The sequence below is a fragment of the Symsagittifera roscoffensis genome, chromosome 1 (genome assembly GCF_963678635.1).
Source record: "Symsagittifera roscoffensis chromosome 1, txSymRosc1.1, whole genome shotgun sequence".
NCBI lineage: Eukaryota > Metazoa > Xenacoelomorpha > Acoela > Convolutidae > Symsagittifera > Symsagittifera roscoffensis.
In genome coordinates, this window is record NC_087062.1 from 9,712,271 (window position 1) to 9,733,270 (window position 21,000).

General features: G+C 32.7%; 1 protein-coding gene across 3 annotated transcripts in view; it reads left to right on the plus strand.

The window, feature by feature from the left end:
* The window catches only part of LOC134854322 (tripartite motif-containing protein 59-like), a 29,453-nt gene extending 15,034 nt beyond the window's left edge, over window positions 1-14,419 (plus strand). Inside the window, exons 1-3 of one of the 3 annotated variants that reach the window (XM_063870534.1) lie at window positions 4,329-4,787; window positions 12,585-12,843; window positions 13,769-14,419. In XM_063870534.1, coding sequence (XP_063726604.1) covers window positions 4,446-4,787; window positions 12,585-12,843; window positions 13,769-14,037 — 870 coding nt within the window. In that variant the 5' untranslated portion in view covers window positions 4,329-4,445 and the 3' untranslated portion in view covers window positions 14,038-14,419. Of the gene's footprint in view, window positions 1-4,328; window positions 4,788-12,584; window positions 12,844-13,768 lie in introns of those variants that run through there. The other 2 variants (XM_063870543.1, XM_063870551.1) reach the window with 2 other exon arrangements.
* Window positions 14,420-21,000: the final 6,581 nt, after the last annotated feature.

Here is a 21,000-nt window from a genome sequence, read left to right on the forward strand (position 1 = left end):
CTCTATATACTTTTGGCTGTTTGTAGTCTCGAAAGTTTAAACTTTCAAGTAGAATTCGCGGAATCGGAGTACGCCTCAGACCGCTGTGATAAATTACGCTTTCATTTGCATTGCCAATGAAGAACGTGATTTCTACATAACTGGATCAGATACCCGTCGGTTATAAAAAGCGGAAACTGTAAGTCAGGGGAGTTAATATATTAGACGGACTTAAAACAAAATTTACGCAGCTTCCTGCTTTTTTGCCGTTTTTGAGTGTATAGTTCAAAACGTTAAGAAGCAAAAAGCAAAATTTTTGGAAATTTCCGCGAATGTTTTTGAGTGGAGTTTGAATATTAAAAAAATGACCTGATATCGGCAAACAAACGAACAAAGTCATCATTTAGATGGGGGGAAAAATTGTTGCTCTCAATGCAATTCTTAGAGGAATTGTTTTACGTCTTTTCATGAGTTATTTTTTGGCGATTTCGGACTCATTTAGGGACGGATTGTTGTTCCGACTTTCGATACGAAAGTAACAGAATATTTGTGCTCGGGGTGGGCTTTTTTTTTTCTTCAGACAAATTTCGACTTTTTAACTAGCCATTTTTGTCGGAATTTTTTTCAATCATTCGAGAGGTATTGTTGACCTGAGCTCAAATTTGAAAAAATATTTCACCTGTGATTGTTTTTTGTAAAGTTACGGGGGTTTAAAAATTGCCATTTTGGCCAATTTGGGACAATTAACGCGCGATATATTTCGCGCTATTAACGCGTAAACGGAGAGTTAATCCATCATAGAAATCGTTTCAAATTGGTCAAAAGAAGCTTACTTACCATAATTGGTTTGTTACAAGGAGCGAAATCTATCCTTTTCTACTTTATATGGCGTGTGGAGAATGATTTTAGAAAAAAAGAGAGTTAATCCATCATAGAAATCGTTTCAAATTGGTCAAAAGAAGCTTACTTACCATAATTGGTTTGTTACAAGGAGCGAAATCTATCCTTTTGTACTTTATGATTTTATATGGCGTGTGGAGAAGTTTTAGAAAAAAAATTTTTTTCGTTTTGTTTTATTTCATTGAATTTTCAAATGTTTTTACTGCTCCATAAACCTTAAAAGGCAGTCGGAACATTTAGGGCTTCACCCTGATACGATCAGTCTTATTTTTAGAATCTCATTCTGGGTAATTATTAACATATCCCTCTAAGAAACCATTCGAATATTGCTGGCCGAATTGTAATTTTTTTTGCCTATCGTTCGAAAGGTTGGTAGCTTGAGGCACACTATGCTTATTGCTTGTTAAATGACGTATACTACACTCTACTTAGAAACATAAACAAAAAAACATAGAGTCTCTAGGCTGAGAAAAATAGCATTTCTCCGTCAGCGAGTTGAAGATGACGTCTAATGATGCTTTTCTTGCGTCCAATTCAATCTAAGGACACTTTTTTGTTCAATAAAACTTATGAATACCGTCAGAGCAGTCTATGGACAATGTTGAGGCGTTTTTCAGTTTTTTAACCCGTGGGCGTGTTGGACTTGCTGTTCTGTAGCAGATTACGAAATATGAAGCAGATTTTCAAATGGTTATAAAGTTTTTTTCTTTTTTTTTCTTGAAGTCGTAACTATTGGAGACTGTGACAGAATATGTGGTTTCAGAGCGTGATTTTTAGCTTTTCTCCGTGAAATTAACCGTCTCTTATTTACAACTAAACAAAAAATGTATTTAAACTTAAACAAAAAATCCACGTCTGATATTTTTCTCTTCCCAATTTCCAATCTGTGCTCAAAAACTTTCAATCCAAAACGAATGGTGCTTGCTAATATTCAGTTTGGGTTGACGTGTAATCTGCGGACAAACTCAAGTCAAATTGAGTTGTGTAAAACGATTAAATTAGCATACCTACAAAAAGTGAGGAATTTTGGCTATTTTTTTAAAAAAATACTTTCAACGAAACTAATTTTGCTAAATATCTTTTTAAGCATGCCGCTTATACCACTCCTAGGAGTAAAATCAATGTTGAATTTTTTGTCTATGGCTGACATGTAGAAAAAAAAAGATAAAAGATTGCAAACTATCGTTGTTCCAAGCTGGCAATTTTTTGCCCTCGTAACTTGACGAAGGCGAGATCACAGGTGCATCTCCGTGTATTTTTGAAAAATCGAAATTTCAGTTCATAGATCTTTTTCAAACAGCCCTTCAAACTTCAGCAACGGTAATGTATTTCTGAGCTTGTTATTGTTCCGACTTTCGATACGAAAGTAACGGAATATTTGTGCTCGGGGTGGGTTTTTTTTTCTTCAGACAAATTTCGACTTTTAACTAGCCATTTTTGACGGATTTTTTTAATATCACTCAAAAGGTATAGTAGTCCTGAGCTTAAATTTGGAAAGATATTTCACCTGTGATCATTTTTCGTGAAGTTATGAGGGTTTAAAGATTGCCATTTTGTCCATTTTGACCAATTTGGGACAATTAACGCGTGATATAATTCGCGCTATTAACGCGTAAGCGGAGATTTAATCCGTCTTATAAATCGTTCCAAATTGGTTGAACGAAGCTTATTTGCCATAATTGATTTGTTACAAGGAACGAAATTTCTCTTTTTGTACTTTATATGGCGTGTGGGGGGATGATTTTCATAAAAAAATTTCAAATTTAAAAAAAAAATTTCATTTTATTTTATTTCATTTAATTTTTTTAATGTTATTACTGCTGCTCCATAAACATTAAAAGGCAGTCGGAACATTTAGGTCTTCGCCCTGATACGAGCAGTCTTGTTAAGTATTATGTAGCAGATAAACAACAACTATAAACTGCATCGAGAACTTTTAAGTCGAAGTGAAGATATACTGTGTCGAGATGTGAACAATTTTTGAGATGCAATTTGAGATATGGCTTATCTGGTAACTTGACTAAAATTTTTTTTACCAGCACTTGATTTTTACATTATAATTTGTTCTGGATTGAGTGTTTTGGTAACATGATAATTTAGAAGAAAGTAACGGACCGAAAGAATTGAATGCAGCAGTTTTTCTCCATCCCGTGTTGAGGGCAGAGCTACTGTCTTTTTTTTGCATTATGGCAATTCAGCCAATGTTTGCACAATGCCACTCAGCCCAATTCGCATCGCAATTTCCAGCGAAAAATGCAGTTCCGGTAATGCTCCAGCCCACGGCCACTTGTAGTCTTGATCTAAGCCCAATCAAGCATGCGTGAGTTGGTGGCCAGTCAATAAGCAGAATGGTCTAAGAGCAGAATGGGTCCAAGTGCAGAAAAACAGAAAATTATCAAATTTTATAAGTTAATCGGTAAATTAATTATCAGAAATGTCAATAATACCAAAGAAACGAACATTTTATGCATAATGTGCTTAATTACATCAAGAATTTTTAAAAAAAATTTAATCTAAAAACTTTGTCAATTCATGCTTAATTTGTTCGTTTTCTTGGTATTTTTGACGATTCTAATAATTGTTTTATCAATTAGCCCGTATAAACCAATATAAGTTTCTGTTTTTCTGCTCTTGGTCCCATTCTGCTTTTGGACCATTCTACTTATTGCTCCGCCTCAGCGTGAGTTGTATTCAAACAAAAATTCGGCGAGTCGTAGTTTAACAAACTTTTAATTTCTCTAGTTGCGTTACATTTTTAGTGCATTGCAATGCTGCGTCAAATTTTGCACAAGTGTTTCAAATTTTGTATGTTTTTATGATCAATTCATCAACAATGAGAAAATCTAAATGTGCACATAATCGAGAAAATGTTTAAAGCATGAAAAACAAAGTTTTTACTCTTCTATTAGGTTTTATAAATTTTTTAAAATGATCAAAAATAAAACAACTAAAACAACCGATGTACATGTTTGGTAAAATGTTTGAAAGTTTTTTGCCTGTTGCTTAAAACCATTCATTTTTTTTCACACTCGCATTGATAATGATGTATAATGAAAATATTTTGATGTAAAATGAAAATACTTATAAATGACGACATCTGGTAATAAAACCAGCTGCTTGATTTTAACCAACCACATTTAAAAAAGTCCGTTTGTTCATTTTAAGTTTATAAATCAATATATTTGGTGTACAATATATGCAGCAAATTTTTTCAATGTGATTGAGATTTAAGACACCTTTTAGAATGTTAAGAAAAAATAAGCTGAATATTTTTATCAAAGTAAAAGCCATATTAAATTAAATTTGTACCTGTACTATCTTTAAGTTTGAAAAAGTTCGTCTTTTGTTATTTGGCATAGTTTTAATCATCCTATCATCCTGTCTTGTTGTTTCTCTTTTATCTAGACACAATTGATATTTGAATCTGCGTAATTTAAAAGTTTTTTCTTTCTGATAATCAGATATTACATCAGTCGTTTCTTAGCAGTTTATAATCAATACAAGATTATTTTTTCTTTTTGAAATTTTATATTAGAAGACGTTAAAATACGTTTTATCATTTAATTATGAACTCAACTAGTCGGCCATATTCTGACGGTGAAAATGATGATTCCGATTCCAATTTTGACCTTATTTGCTTCATATGTCATAAACCTTACCGCAATCCCCGACTATTCCCATGCAACCATTACTACTGCAGCTCTCCTCGAAAGTGTATTGCCCACTTGATCAAGAACAGAGGAAGTTTGCCTGTTGAGTGTCCTAGATGCGGCCAATCCAGTCCTTACACAACAGAAGAAGATTTTATTCTTTATGAAGAAATGGAAATGACCAGGAATTCCCAGTCAAAAGACGGGGAAGAGGCATCCGAGGCATCAAATGACGAAGCCAGCACTTCGCAGTCTCAAGTCTGTTCTTTTATCATTTTGAGAAGAACCTCTTTATATAATTCCAACATACATATCTTCATCTCACGTTGAGTTGAAAAGATTATGTTTTTACCGTATGAGTCGATAGATCTGCTTAACAATCACCCCTATCAAAGAGGAGGTTTTTAAGATTATGCTAAGTAGAATTTTCGACATATCAGAATAAAGCAAAACTAGAATTCGCTGAGGCGGAGTTTAGAGTGCTAATTATTAAGAGCTTAAAATTTATTTGTTTTCTTTAGAAAGGTATAGATTGTTCAGTAAATCATTGGAAGTGGAATTAATAGGTAAATCCGAGTCGTTTAATGACCTTTCTCGACTTTGGTGGGTCAAACAACGTTAGTTTTTGCTTTTTTGACTCGATTAAAGTCCGTTGTCCGCACTGCGGATCCAATAGCTTTCGCATGTCAAGTCGATTTGATTCGACTTCTGCCTATTATTTTGAATCTAACCACATTTGCATCTAAGTAGCATAAAAGTTTTGCAGAGCATAGCATTTAGCTAATGTGAATTGCTTCAAACCTATTTTGCAATTTTGTAATGACTTAAATTTTTGGTTGTTACGAAGTTTCAGCGGCTTGCAGGTATTTTCGGGTATTGTTTTCAGAATTTCATTTGGAGCAAGTTATAATTCTCTACACGATTCAAGATTTGCGAGCGCTTTGCTTTAGTCAACAAACAGATCTGCGAAGCGGCTGAATTAAACTTTCTTTCTAATTACATTTTCTTATGCCGCTTTACACTGATTGATCAACCTTTCATTTTCTAAAACTTATACAGTTGAAAAGTTCTTCTCCGAGGTTAAAATGATGTTGATAAATCGATCCTTATATTTCATAACCCAATGAATGTTTTGAGTGTGCTGATTTGACGTGGCTGTACCTTATTTCAGCAAGAAAATGTATGTGGATAGACTCTCGAAATGAGAAGTTTTGATTCAACTGTAATTTCAATCCCCATACCAATTGTGATATCACTGCTTCAAGTGTGATGCAACTTGGTCTTGTCTTATATACCAGAAATATCTAAAAAAGCGTGTCACTCCGACTACTCACTTGTTGCTCCGACTTTCGTAACGAAAGTAAGGGAATAATTGTGCTCGGGTGGTTTTTTTTTCTTCAGACAAATTTCGACTTTTTAACTAGCCAATTTTGACAAAAAATTTTACATCATTCTTAAGCTATTGTTGTCCTTACAATTCTTTTATCATTCGAAAGCTTAAATTTGAAAAGATATTTCACCTGTGATCAGTTTTACGGGGGTTTGGAGGTTGGCATTTTGGCCAATTTGGGACAATTAACGCGCAATATATTTCGCGCTAATAACGCGTAAGCGAGATTTAATCCTCAGAGAAATCGTTCCAAATTGGTTCAAGGTAGCTTATATGCAAAATTAATAGGAGCAAAATCTATCACTTTGTACATTACATGGCGTGTGGAGGGATGACTTTCACAAAAAAATCTCAAATTTTAGAAGAAAAAAAATTTCATTTTTTTTTTATTACATTTAATTTTTTTATGTTATTACTGCTCCATAGACTTTAAAAGGCAGTCAGAACATTCAGGGCTGCGCCCTGATACGAGCAGTCTTGTTGAGAGTATTTAAATGCAATTTTGTTAAGTTCGTTTTGAAATAGGATACAACATAATTCATTCGGCTATGTTTATTTCTGCGATGTTGGCTGGGAAACTTTAAGAAAGAGTTTGTGCGCGACAGAATTTTTTTTTCAAAGCTAGTTAACTGCGGTATAGTTGAAATGTAAACCGAGAAGCAAGATCAAAGCAATGACTCACAACACGTTTTTGCGAAGTTAAGTGCAAAGTTTTGAGTAGCGATCTAGCGGCTAGCATAAACTTTTAGAGCCTTATTACACGGAAACAATTAAAAAATGTGTGAATCAAGTCGTCCAGATTTTGAGAATTCAACACGTGCACGAACGAAACCTGAGTTTAAAGAAACTCAATGGGACTGATTTGATTTATGGCTTTCGGTCTACGAGGTGCTTAAGTTACGCAACCTTTATGTTCACACGGCAGTTCTTCAAGTTGTTTCAAAAATATTTTAAAAATTTTTCTCATAGTTTTTCGAATTAATCGCCTGTATCAAAACAAAAGATTTTGCAGAGAAATTTAATTTGGCTCTATTAATCGACTATATCAATTCGTAATCAAAATAAACGATTTTGCAGAGAATTTTTTTGGCTCTATATATCCGGTTACAACCACAGCTTAATAGTAGGTCAAAAGTTGTTAGATTTTTTGTTGAATTTTGGGGGATAACGTGTTTTTTTTTCTACGTTAGTTTAAAGACTACTAACTGAATTATTACAAATTCTGGGATAATGAAATAAGTTTGTATACCACAATTTTGAAAGTAAACTCCGAAATTTAGAACTGCTTTTCAAAAAGGGAAACAATTAAGGCCACCATTTTCAACTTCTTGCGGTCTTACAAGTTTTGCAGAAATTGACCTCGCGGTTTGCATCTACTGAACTGCTCCTGTGATTGATGTCGGCTTTTCCAGTTTGATTCCAGGACCGTAACCAACACTATTTTCAGAAGTCCATTTCAAGGTAGTTCTGTAATTATGCGCACCACATCTGAAAAAGTTTCAACTTTTTCTCGATGCCCGTTTAAATAATACTATTTCTTTATTCAAAATATGTGAAAAAGTCAGCATATTGTAGTGGACTCAAAACTTTCTAAAACGCCCCGATAGGCGCGTCAACTCTATCTCTGGGCTACGAAACAATACAGCTGCTTCTTTTGAGTACTGCAGTAAGTTTAGTTGCAGATACGAGCAGCCTTTGTAACTTCAACCACAGTGATACAATACAGTTTACATTTTTTCATTCTTTGCTTTGAATCGAAACTGTCTGTCTAACTGTGCACGAAAAACTAGCAGACGGATTACTTGAATGTTTATTCCTTTTTGATATCTCATCAAATGGGCCGGCGGAACATGTTTCTGCCTCTCCCTTCATGTTATGTACGGTAGAATGGGGTCCTTTGCAGACCACATGTCGATAGACAAAAGCAATTATTCTCTTTTAGTTGACATACTGCCAATTATCGGAAAAAGCGTGTTTTGTATGACTTCCTTATCATTCGTCTTATATTTGAATTGCCTCTCGTAAAAACAGAAAAAAGTTTAAGCTTTGTCGCGATAAAAAAAACTTCTGCATGCTGAACAAATAACATTTTGAACGTGTTTGTTTTCAAATTTAATATCGTTAAACTTAAAGAACAAATTTGCCAACATTTTCAAAAAAAAATGCTACAAAATTTGAAACGCATACTTCAAATCACAAGAAACGAAAAACTTAAAACACACGGAAAACATAAAATTACCAGCCAAAAAACTTGTTTTTTCGAGGTCAGACAAAGACGAGTTCGATAAGTGATACCTTTCATGTGCTTATGATTACGTAGATCTTTGAAAGAAACCAAAAAAAAAAAATAGCAAGAACGAGTGGGATCCGAATTTATGACGAAGGTAAATTATTGCTTAAAAATTGCAATTTTTGTATAACTGAAATATCCGAAGACCAGTCGGACATCTGTTTTGTCTTGCTCCCTATGCATAGTTATCTTTGTTTTGTTGTACAAACTCTATTTGTAACTGTAGGTCAAGTGAGAACATCCACCTCAACCAATCAGAGAGGGTGATATGTTACAATAGGTGGTAGTTTTAAGTATAGTGCATGTGTTAATTTTGAGAACAATAATGTTTAAAATAGCCATTTCCTTTTCAATCACTTATACATGCTACTAAGATAGTTTTTGTAAATACATTACTCTGCCACATAAAATGTTATTCAAAAACTCAAATTTCTTTGCCAAAAACTTAAGCTTTTGAAATTAATTATAAATACTGAGCGAAATATTAACAGAAGCGATCCAGCTTTTTAATTTAAAATTACCACCTATTGTAATATATCACTTCAAAGGGTTACCTGTTCGTTACCGCCCACGCTAGCCAAAATAGTTTAAAATTGACTTTTCTATCAAAATTTTAATCAAAATAGGTCAAATTTAATTCAATTAAAATTGATCTCATTAAAAACCAAAAGAGCTTAATTTGAATCAATCGGAAATCAAAATTTTAATCAAAATAGGTCATAAATTTAATTCAATTAAAATTGATCTCATTAAAAACCAAAAGAGCTTAATTTGAATCAATCGGAGATCAACAAAATGATATAAGTTTGTCTGGATTGAATTTAAATCATATTATTTTGAGTACATTACAAACATGAAATTAATTTAAATTTTTTAAAATTCAATCCAGCCGAACTTATATCATTTTGAGATGAGACCAGTTTGAATTGATTGAAGATTGATTCAGTTTTTTTTTGGTTTTATGTGAGATCAATAATAATTGAATTAAAATTGATCCATTTTTTGTTTATCGAGTTGAAAACTATTTTGACTTCATTTTTTGTCGCTTATCAGCTTATCAGATTTGTTGTCAGAATTTTTAAATTGATTTCAATTACTTTGAGTTGGTTTCAATCAATATGATATAATCCTTTCTCTTTTTATTTTATACAAATTACAAATAAAAAATTTTTAATTTATGCTTCTCAATCAATGTTTTTGCTGATTATTGATCTGGAAGAAGCTTCAAGTTAAACTGTCCTAAGCTGTTATGATTTTAAGAATGACATTTTGGACAATTCAATTGAAATTTTTTGAATCACGGTGGGAGCTTTTAGATTGCAGTGTAATCAAGATGAACAACTCAAGCGAATGTAGTGACTGAAGTAACTCTAGATCACTGTTACCTTGGCGGAGATTTTTGTATAACTTTTCTGTTAAGTTTTGATGCATAAGCAAAATCTGATTAACTTCAAAATTGATATAATTTCTTAAGTGTGCATGCCCGGGATGACCAAAAATACTAGTCATACAATTTCCATATATGGAAAAATGCTAGTCATACACTTTTCATGCAATTCCATACGTACAGAAAATTGCATGAAAGGTCTATGATTAGTATTTTTTTCATATATGGAAATTGTACGACTAGCATTTTTCCATAAACCAAAAATGTTGATTTTTTACATTTTAATTTCTCAAAATTTTGTGGTTGTGTTCGTAAACGAACACAAATGACATAAACCTTGATTACTCAAACATAGTAACCAACGGTTTGGCCTTCTCGCATTGAAAATGCATTGGAAACAGCCTGATATGTGTTACTTCTGTCTCAGACAAACAATATAACGAAAGTAATGAACTTTTAAATTTTGGCAATAATTTTCAAAGATAATAATTTCTAAAATTTGAGTTTTTAAACTACCAAACATTGATCAAGGCATTCAAAAACATGTCATACAAAAGAACGAGGAGTTTTAAGCGTTTTTGAAAAAAGTTATGAAGAGAAAAGGAAAAAAAATCCAATATTAGTATATCCAGGACTACGTTTTAATCAAAATAGGTCATAAATTTAATTCAATTAAAATTGATCTCATTAAAAACCAAAAGAGCTTAATTTGAATCAATCGGAGATCAACAAAATGATATAAGTTTGTCTGGATTGAATTTAAATCATATTATTTTGAGTACATTACAAACATGAAATTAATTTAAATTTTTTAAAATTCAATCCAGCCGAACTTATATCATTTTGAGATGAGACCAGTTTGAATTGATTGAAGATTGATTCAGTTTTTTTTTGGTTTTATGTGAGATCAATAATAATTGAATTAAAATTGATCCATTTTTTGTTTATCGAGTTGAAAACTATTTTGACTTCATTTTTTGTCGCTTATCAGCTTATCAGATTTGTTGTCAGAATTTTTAAATTGATTTCAATTACTTTGAGTTGGTTTCAATCAATATGATATAATCCTTTCTCTTTTTATTTTATACAAATTACAAATAAAAAATTTTTAATTTATGCTTCTCAATCAATGTTTTTGCTGATTATTGATCTGGAAGAAGCTTCAAGTTAAACTGTCCTAAGCTGTTATGATTTTAAGAATGACATTTTGGACAATTCAATTGAAATTTTTTGAATCACGGTGGGAGCTTTTAGATTGCAGTGTAATCAAGATGAACAACTCAAGCGAATGTAGTGACTGAAGTAACTCTAGATCACTGTTACCTTGGCGGAGATTTTTGTATAACTTTTCTGTTAAGTTTTGATGCATAAGCAAAATCTGATTAACTTCAAAATTGATATAATTTCTTAAGTGTGCATGCCCGGGATGACCAAAAATACTAGTCATACAATTTCCATATATGGAAAAATGCTAGTCATACACTTTTCATGCAATTCCATACGTACAGAAAATTGCATGAAAGGTCTATGATTAGTATTTTTTTCATATATGGAAATTGTACGACTAGCATTTTTCCATAAACCAAAAATGTTGATTTTTTACATTTTAATTTCTCAAAATTTTGTGGTTGTGTTCGTAAACGAACACAAATGACATAAACCTTGATTACTCAAACATAGTAACCAACGGTTTGGCCTTCTCGCATTGAAAATGCATTGGAAACAGCCTGATATGTGTTACTTCTGTCTCAGACAAACAATATAACGAAAGTAATGAACTTTTAAATTTTGGCAATAATTTTCAAAGATAATAATTTCTAAAATTTGAGTTTTTAAATTACCAAACATTGATCAAGGCATTCAAAAACATGTCATACAAAAGAACGAGGAGTTTTAAGCGTTTTTGAAAAAAGTTATGAAGAGAAAAGGAAAAAAAATCCAATATTAGTATATCCAGGACTACGTTATACACACAAAAAATTAAATTTTGCATGCAAATTTTTTTTTTTCAAAAAATGTTTGTTTGAATACGAAAATCAATTTGCGGATGAAAAAAAATCATAAAAAATTTTTGAGGGCAATTTCAAAAATACTTAAAAAAATTTTTGTCGTCGCCATCAAAAAAATGCTAGTCATACAATTTCCATATATGGAAATTGTATGACTAGTGTTTTTTTTTTCAGAAAACAAAAATAAAAAAAGTCAAAGTTTTTAGTCGTAGCAGCCCAAAAAACGCTTAAATGCTTTGCCAGCAGTTGAATTGATTGTTCAAAGCTTTTTTTTTATAAAAAAAAAATTTTAAAAAATTCTAATCATACAATTTCCATATATGGAAATTGTATGGTTAGCTCTTTTTTTTCAGACCATTTTTTTCCTTTTTTTTATGAAGAGACACCAATTTCGATAGCAAAACAACTATAAAATACCTTTAAAATTCGATTAAACTCATTTTGCAAAAATGCATGAAAATTGTATGACTAGCATTTTTCCATAGACTAAGTGTATGAAATTGTATGATTAGCATTTTCGGTCTATGGAGGTCAACCCGGGTGGTTAAACGGTTTGGATTGATTTTAAATTGATATGAAACGAAACTAAGCTGATCCAAAACCATTTTTGCCAGTACGAGTGCTGTACAACATCTGCATTAGCTCTACCAACTGTAACTTTTTTCTTAAGCGACTGCAGTGACAAAATACAAAAAGTGTGAGAAAAACACCAACGGCTTTTTGTACAAAACATTTTAAAGTACATTTTAAGTGCCCGAAAACTTCGTTTTTGACGTTTTCGTTTCTCTACTTTCCTGGGACGAGCAATGTTATCTCAAATTTTAATTATTTTGGCTTCATTGGTTTTTATAATAGTTTGGAAGAGCTTGGAAATCAATGAAGCAACTTTTCTCAAAAAAATAACTAAAAAATAGCCCCTTATTTAGACTGAAATCATTCTGAATCGTTAATTGGAACAAAAATAATTTCATGTTGTCAGAAAAAACAAGAGGATATTTTGAACAACCCACAGAGCGCCAGTTTCTCAAGGTCACAATCTGGTTCAAGTAAGATGTGCCAAACTCATAACGCAGTGAAGACGCACTTCTGTGCAAAATGTCGCACTGCAATTTGCTGGAAAGATTGGACAGACGGAGAGACTCACGAAAACCACGGACAGCCGCTGGAAATAGACGACGCTATAAACAGATACAAACAGGCCAGAACCAAGCTGGACGAGACTTCTAATGCTCTGAATGGTTCGTTTCTTCGCCCATAATATATATCTGAAAATGAGAGAAGGAATTGTGTAGTGTATACGAGGAAGGGGTGGGGGTGATTTGTTTAACAAACTAATCATGTCAATTTAAACCATGGTTCTTTGATATCAAATTTTTTGGACACAGTTTTTCGATTTCGTTCAATCCCGCGTTTTTAATGTAACTGAAACCAGGTCAGAAATCTTCAAAAGGACATAGTTCCTCCTTCTGTTATGGACTGATTATGACGATTAGGTATACCTATTCCAGGTACATTTCAAGTTTTTCAGAATTTTTTTCAGTACGAGGCCAAACTGTGCATTCTGTGCATTGTAAGCGGAATCCGCAATTAATGCGATTATTTCTGGCAGTGATCTTCAACATTGAACGGTAAAGCCTCTGCGAATAACAAGGGATATGTGTGCTATGTTTTAGAAATCTTTAGGTGTCTAGGGTTTTCTGAAGGGGAATCTCAAAAACTTTTAAAGTGTTCTAAGATGTTTCCAGCCTTCCAAAATCACAGCCTTAAGATAATTCCAGCTTAGAATAGGTTTGCTTTTGGTGTTTAGCGAGTCAATAAGCATTGAACTCCGACTATTTCGAAAATAACTCAGCCAATCAGGTATTCTTTTTTTAAAAAAAAAAGTCCAAAAAATCCCATTTTTGGGTCGTTTTTGAAAGTTTTCGACAAAAATTGCGTGTTTCCTAGTGCATTCAATACTTGAAAAATTATTTGGTCAAAGTCTTCATTCAGGTTTGGTCGGCCCACAGGAATTTTGTTAAATAATGTCAGCAAATGAGACGAATTGGCGAATGGAAAGAATAGTAGCGATCACAAATATTCAGCCTCGAACCCGCTTCAAACCCCCTTCTTTAAATATGATCAACAGAATGTAAATGATATTTTGAAAACTGTAAATTTTAGCTTCGGTTGAATTTGTGATGGAAACTACCGAGAAAATGGCCGTCATGCATCAGAGGATTAAAAACATGGGCAACAAGCAGGATGACGTGGTGTCGGGACTGTTCCAGAAGGAGCTGCCGCAAACCATCGAATCTTTCGAAGAAGAAGTGAGAGTAACCATGCGAGACTTCGAGATTCTCAAGAGAGATATTCTTCAAAACATTGACCTGAAAATGAACGAAACTCAAGCGAAGTTCAGAAATGCCGACAGAGATGTCCAGAAACTCTAACGTTTGATTCCATCTCAGACGTCATCGGACCACATCAAAACTAATCTCATCTACTTAAATCTGAATCACCGAAAATTAGATGAATGTATAATTTTGCGTCGACAAACTCTATAGAAAAAAAAACCACTGAACTTGGAAGAAAAATTCAGTCTACTAACAGATTCAAATCATTTAAAAACTAAACATTCATTAAACATTAGAATAATTAAAAATATAATTATTATAATATATTATAATGGCTTTAAGCATTATATTAATAATTAATATACAAAGTTAAATATTAGTTTCGTTAAAGAGCCTTGAAAGATGGAACATCTTCCAGATACTTTTAGCGTTTATTAATTAATAATTTTAAAGCGCAGAGCATCTCGATTTGATTATGGTAGCCTCATTTAAATTACAAGTTTAATAATCTATTCTTTTGAATTACATTGAACCTATCCAAGGCCTGAGCAAGTCTAGAACCGGTAACGTTTTATCGAATCAAGTAGTTTTTTTTACTCCATGACGAGGCCAAACTGTGCTTTCTGTGCAATGTAAGCGGATTCGCAACAGGCCCAAATCAGATTTCGCGCGCAATCCGCAACGTTGCTAATTTTCTTTGATCTTCTTTGCTGTTTTGGACTCCATAAACAAATACTTAAAATACTGTACCGTTCAAAATCGCTCGAAAAACAGGCGAATTTGCGGAATCCGCAACCGCATTTGCGGAATCCAGAACAGTTTGTGGAATCCACACACAAATAACCAGACATTTTTACAATTGAATTGAGTTGTTGCGGAATCCGCAACTGTTAGCGGAATCCGCAAACTGTAAGTGGAATCCGCATTTTGTTTACATTTAAGTATGTGTAGTAGCTTTCAAAACTATATCCTTAAATTACCGACAAAGTTTGATTTTTTGAGTACACAGCAATAACGGAACAGCTAAAAAAAAATTTCCTGATGATTTTGTCCACTGTCAAATTATGCAAAGCTCTTAAACAGTTTTTGTGTATTTCGAAAATTTTGGTTGCTGTTGTATGTGATAAAACCTGTTCTCGTTGGTTGCGCATGCGTTGTGCTCATCTGAAATAAAATTATTTAGTTGAGAGCGCTAATTGAAAGGAAAAAATGTCCGTTATGGGCTAAATTGCTGTTGCGACGGCGACGATTGAGGCATTACTCTCGCTCGGAACCCTGATTTTTCAATACCAGTCGAGCATCTGGTTTTCCGTAGGAATGTCTTGACTATGCTCACCCCTCGTTTCAATCAAATTTTCGCCATCCGTAATTGCTGTTGCTCAGCATTCATAAAAATGCTTTCATAAGTATTTTAAGCAGCTCCAATTGTGGTTGTTCTCTTTTTACATTTGAGACAAAACTCGTGGCCTGTTACCACTAAAATTTGTTTGTCTTTAGAATATTAAATGAAATGTAAGGACGCTTAAAACATGATAGCTCAAGAAATGGCAAAGGATTTGCTCAAATATAATAGCAGTAAAACTTAATGTAAAATTTTGAAAAACTGTTCGTTGCCTTCAATAATCATTATGTAGGTTATCTTTGTGTTAAACGCATGAATGAGGGGTTTTTCTTTTAGAAAAGTAAATACAAATATTTTGAGATGCTAGAGGCATCAAGTGAATCGTGTAGGGCTCCTCATTCCTCAATTAGTGCAATTCAATGGAATACTACTGTAGTTGTAAAAGCACTAACTTTCAAACAAATCGTCGGTGTAAACACGAGGGTTAAAAACCTGGGGTTAAAGAACGGAACACTAGATTTTACAATTGTCCATCGTTTATATCAGCGAACTCAGAAAGCGCAGAAAAACACCAAAGAAAGGGAAAACAGAGAAGCTAAAAATTTTTTTGCTGTTAGGTTAGAGCTTTGATGAGAAAAATCTTTATGATCATGATCGAGTACTGGAATAAGAAACCTCTTTTGAATCTATGAATACACCTGGGTTAACCAAAATTCTACTCATACAATTTTCGTATAATGAAAAACGCTAGGCATTTACTTTTAATGCAATTCCATAAGTACAGAAAATTTAATGAGAAAGGTTTGATTGGTAATTTTTCATTGGTAAAAGTTACTACGGACCAAAAAAATTAATCAAAACTTTTTCTGTTGCTTTTTTGCGTCTCAACAAGTAATTAAAACTCACCAGACTCGCAAAGAACCAGTGTAAGCCCGTAAATTCAATTTCTTTGTGTTAATCGCTAGGATTTTTGCACATTAAGCATAGCTTTGAAACTAGTTATAGCGAATCTAGTTATACTAGTTATAGAAACTAGTTATACTGACGAAATCACGCATACGAAACAAAATTTCGCAATTTTTGATACGAGATCCTTCTTCCAAATAATAATTCAAATGTGTCAAAATTTCAATCTTGTATCTGAAATTTTTGCAGAGAAAACGTAACAAAAGAATTTATCGTAGCAGGGCAAAACCCTGAATATTCCAACTGCGTTATAACTTTTAAGGAAAATTTTAAATTAAAATGGTTGTTGAAATTAAAACAAAATCAAAAATTCAAAAAAATAGTGGAAGCAAAGTATAGAATAGACCAAAGAGCATGCCGCAATCCAGGTGAGAACAATTTCTAATATCGATTAAATCTCCGCTTACGTGTTATTAGAACGAAATATATCACGCGTTAATTGTCACAAATTTGCCAAATTGGCAAGTTTTAAACATCCATAATTTAACCAAAAAAGATCAAAAAAATGATCACACATTTTTCTAGGTTTGAGCTCAGGACAAGAGTACCATCCGTTATTTTATTCGAAAGTCAGAACTAAAACGTGAAGGGAAAAATTTTTCATTTGCTCGTTGAAATCAAAAACTTCCTTTGCTCGTTAAAATCAAAAAATTATTTGCTTGTTGAAATCTATGTCGAAGATTTTGCGTGCTTAGTTGGCATAAACATAGTCAAAAAGGTATGACCAGACGAAATAAAAGAAAAAAAATATGTATACTTGACTGACTTTTTCTTTTCTTTTGTCTGGTCATACTTCTTTCACGAACTTTTTAAAATTGTTTTCACTGCACATGTAAGGACTTTTTCTGCATAAGAACGACATTCTCTATTCAATTTGCAAGTTTGCCTCTTTTTGCTCACTAACATTTTCACACCAAAAAACCTTGAAAGCAATTCTTTGATAATAATTGACTCTGTAATAAATAAACCCGCTTCAACGGAAATTTTTTTAGGGCTCGTGTTAAAACAAACAGATTAAAGGACTTAGACGTCTTTACACTCAAAAATTCTCAAATAACAAGAGTTCTCAGTTTATGTACAAGAATCACAAACTCATTCAATTGAGGGTAAAATCGTAGAGCAAACATGAAGTACAATTTTTTAAAGAAAAAACCAAAAAACTAGCTTTTTCAAACAACTTTCATTGGTTTAAACTTTCTGTTAATTTTTCTAAATGTGAAAATTTTGGTAATCTACAGGAGACAAATGTCTTGTATTGCCATTTTACACATAGATTTTTACCCGCATTGATGAACTTGAATTTGAGTTCGAATTGATTAATTTTTGAAAATTCAGATGATAATATAGTTTATCATCTGAATTTTCAAAAATGAATCAATTCGAACTCAAATTCAAGTTCATAACTCAATATCTCAAGTCAATAACTCTGGCCCATTCAGATATTTAAACTGATTTAAAATCGGAACAAGACTGCTCGTATCAGGGCGAAACCCTGAATTTTCCGACTGTTTTTTAAGGTTTATGGAGTAGTTATAACATAAACAACATAAAAGAAATAAATGAAAAAATTTTTTCTAAAAATTGAATTTTTTTATGAAATCATCACCCCACACGCCACATAAAGAACAAAAGAATAGATTTAGCTCTTTGTAACAAATCAATTTTGGCAAACAAGCTCATTCAAACAATTTAGAATGATTTCTAAGACGGATTAAATCTCCGCTTACGCGTTAATAGCGCGAAATCTATTGCGCGTTAATTGTCCCAAATTGGTCAAAATGGCCAAAATGGCAATCTTTAAACCCTCATAAATCTACGAAAAATGATCACAGGTGAACTTTATTTTCAAATTTAAGCTCAGGACAACAATATCTTTTCAATGATACAAAAAAAAATTCCGTCAAAAATGGCTAGTTAAAAAGTGGAAACTTGTCTGAAGAAAAAAAAACCCACCCGAGCACAAATATTCCGTTACTTTCGTATCGAAAGTCGGAACAATCAATTAACTTTTTTATGTTGAAAAAAATTGTTATTACCTATTAAACGCTCGATTCAAATGGATTTTTGCAGGCATTTAATTCAATCAAAATCTCATAAGACATTGAATTAGCTTCGCTACAGATTTCTAATTGCTGTTCGAAATACAGCTGAAAAGGCTTGAAATTCGAACTTTGATTTTTTGTGCTGAAAAACAAAAAAAAACAGAAAAAGAAAATAATTACCACACATACATAGACGCAGTTTCTTCCCATTTTCAGTGTTCGAAAAAAGCAATAAAGTTTTTCGACGGATTTTTAATAGCCTGCAAAAATATCGACACTTTTGGGAAAACTTGAAATGCATTAGCGTTTTCCCTACTTTTGTTTTTTTTCACGTTTTTTTTATCATTGGCAACTTGGCTTGGTTGATTTGCACTAAATGTTCGCTTTTCTAATTATGCTGAACTGGCTTATTGTTTCGATTTTCGATACGAAAGTAACGGAATGTTTGTGCTCGGGGTGGGCGTGAGCGGAGATTTAATCCATCTTAGAAATCGTTCCAAATTGGTTGAAAGAAGCTTATTTGCCATAATTGATTTGTTACAAGTAGCGAAATAGATCCTTTTGTTATCTATATGGCGTGTAGGCGGATGACTTTCCTAAAAAATTTCAAATTTTAGAAAAAAAAATGCTCATTTTGTTTTAATACATTTAGTTTTTAAATGTTATTTTTGCTCAATAAACCTCAAAAGGCAGTCGGAACATTAAGGGCTTCGCCCTGATACGAGCAGTCTTGTTCTAATTTGGGGTATCTTTATTTTGCTTCAAATGAAATGTATTAACCGGCGCGTCATATAGCTCTTTGCTTTTTACAGAGAAATTTCTCAAGAAAAAACATTGTGGGGAGAGCATTCATAAGAATGTTAAATAAAACCAATTTTTTCTTTCCGTCTTGAACAAATCTGGGATTTTTGCCATCTTATTTCTAATCAGAAATTAGCTAAATCTAGGCTATTTATAGCTAGAAAAAACTCTCATTGTGGGGCTCGAACCCATGCTGTCTCGTTAACTAGAAGTTTGCGTTTACTCTTCAATCACATGTACTGATATCGTCTACTAGATATGACAATTTATGATTGCAAAGTAACACTTGTTATAACAGTTATTAGTTGAAATTTTCTTACAACGACTTGCTACGACTTTTTTTACGCTCAAAGCATGTAAAGTAATTGTTTATCTTGTTGTGATTGAGCAGTGAACTAATTTTATAACATTCTAATGTTAGAGGAGAAACAACACGTTTCTATTCAAAAAATGATATTAATTTATCTATATTAGAAGCATCTGTTGGGTACGAGATTGTAATTTGTCGATTTTACTAAGAACCCATTATTGCATGAAACAATTTTGGGTACAAACTAAACGAGCTTTGTTATAGCTACAGATAAAGGATTCTCTTATGTGAAGAGTCGTTTTTATAAATAATTTTTTTAGGAGAGCGTTATGATTATAAAGTAGATTAATTTAAAAGTCTGTAACGATCCAGTGATCTCAACAAGAATCAAGCACAAAACTAAACAGTTTATCAAGGAATGACCCTGAAAATTCTCAGATTCAAGAGTGCCCGGGATGACCAAAAATACTAGTCACACAATTTTCATATATGGAAGAATGCTAGTCATACACTTTCCATACAATTCCATACGTACAGAAAATTGCATGAAAGGTCTATGATTAGTATTTTTTCATATATGGAAATTGTATGACTAGCATTTTTCCATAAACCAAAAATTTTGATTTTTTACATTTTAATTTCTCAAAATTTTTTGGTTGTGTTCGTAACCGAACACAAATGACTTAAACCTTGATCACTCAAACGTAGTAACCAAAGGTTTGTGGAACCAGATCTAAACTACATTTTATTATTGGTTATAAATTAGATATTTTATCATTATAGAGTATTTAATATTAACCAATCATGATCCATCTAACTAACAACATACTTATTCGTAAGTGCTGAAATTACTTGTAATTTCAGCACTAGAGAGATTTGAATTTAACTTAGAATTTAGTTACCTCTCCAAGAGACCTTTTGGCAATCGCAATAGGCCAGTATACTCTAGATCTATTGAGCCTAGCAGAGACTAGTTAAACACCCTGAGACTAGAAGATACAAGAGTAAGATTAGGATCGGTATTAGACTAAGAAGTTGCATGAATCTATCCGGCAGAAAATAAGATAGCGTGACGAGCAGACGGTGTACCCTATCCGAAATTACTCTATGAGTTAAACCTCGAACATAACTCATCTGGTGCGACCATAAGTCTCGAATAAGACCTTAAAAAACAAATTAGCTTAGGACTAACAAGATGGATTAGAAATAGACAAAAACATTACCGAAATGTTACATGACAATAATTTAATTGAAATGTCTCTACGACTCAATAGATCAGGGCCGCTATTCCGTACAATACGAGAACTAGCCGATATTGAAATAAGACCTCGGACAAGAGACGATCTACGACTACGAAGAAACTTACCATTAAGTTTCATGGTCGTACGGCAAAAGCCAACACTAACTTTTATATTTAGAATTTTACTAGCAATGAATATAGATTTTCATTTGCAAACATAAAATCTTGAAGAAAAATCTTCAATGATTAATTCAGGCGCTAAACAAAATTTACTATTGTACAATAATAATTGATAAAAACATCTCGAATCGTTTCCTCCAAAACTGCAAAAAAATCAAAAAGATATCTGAAAAATATA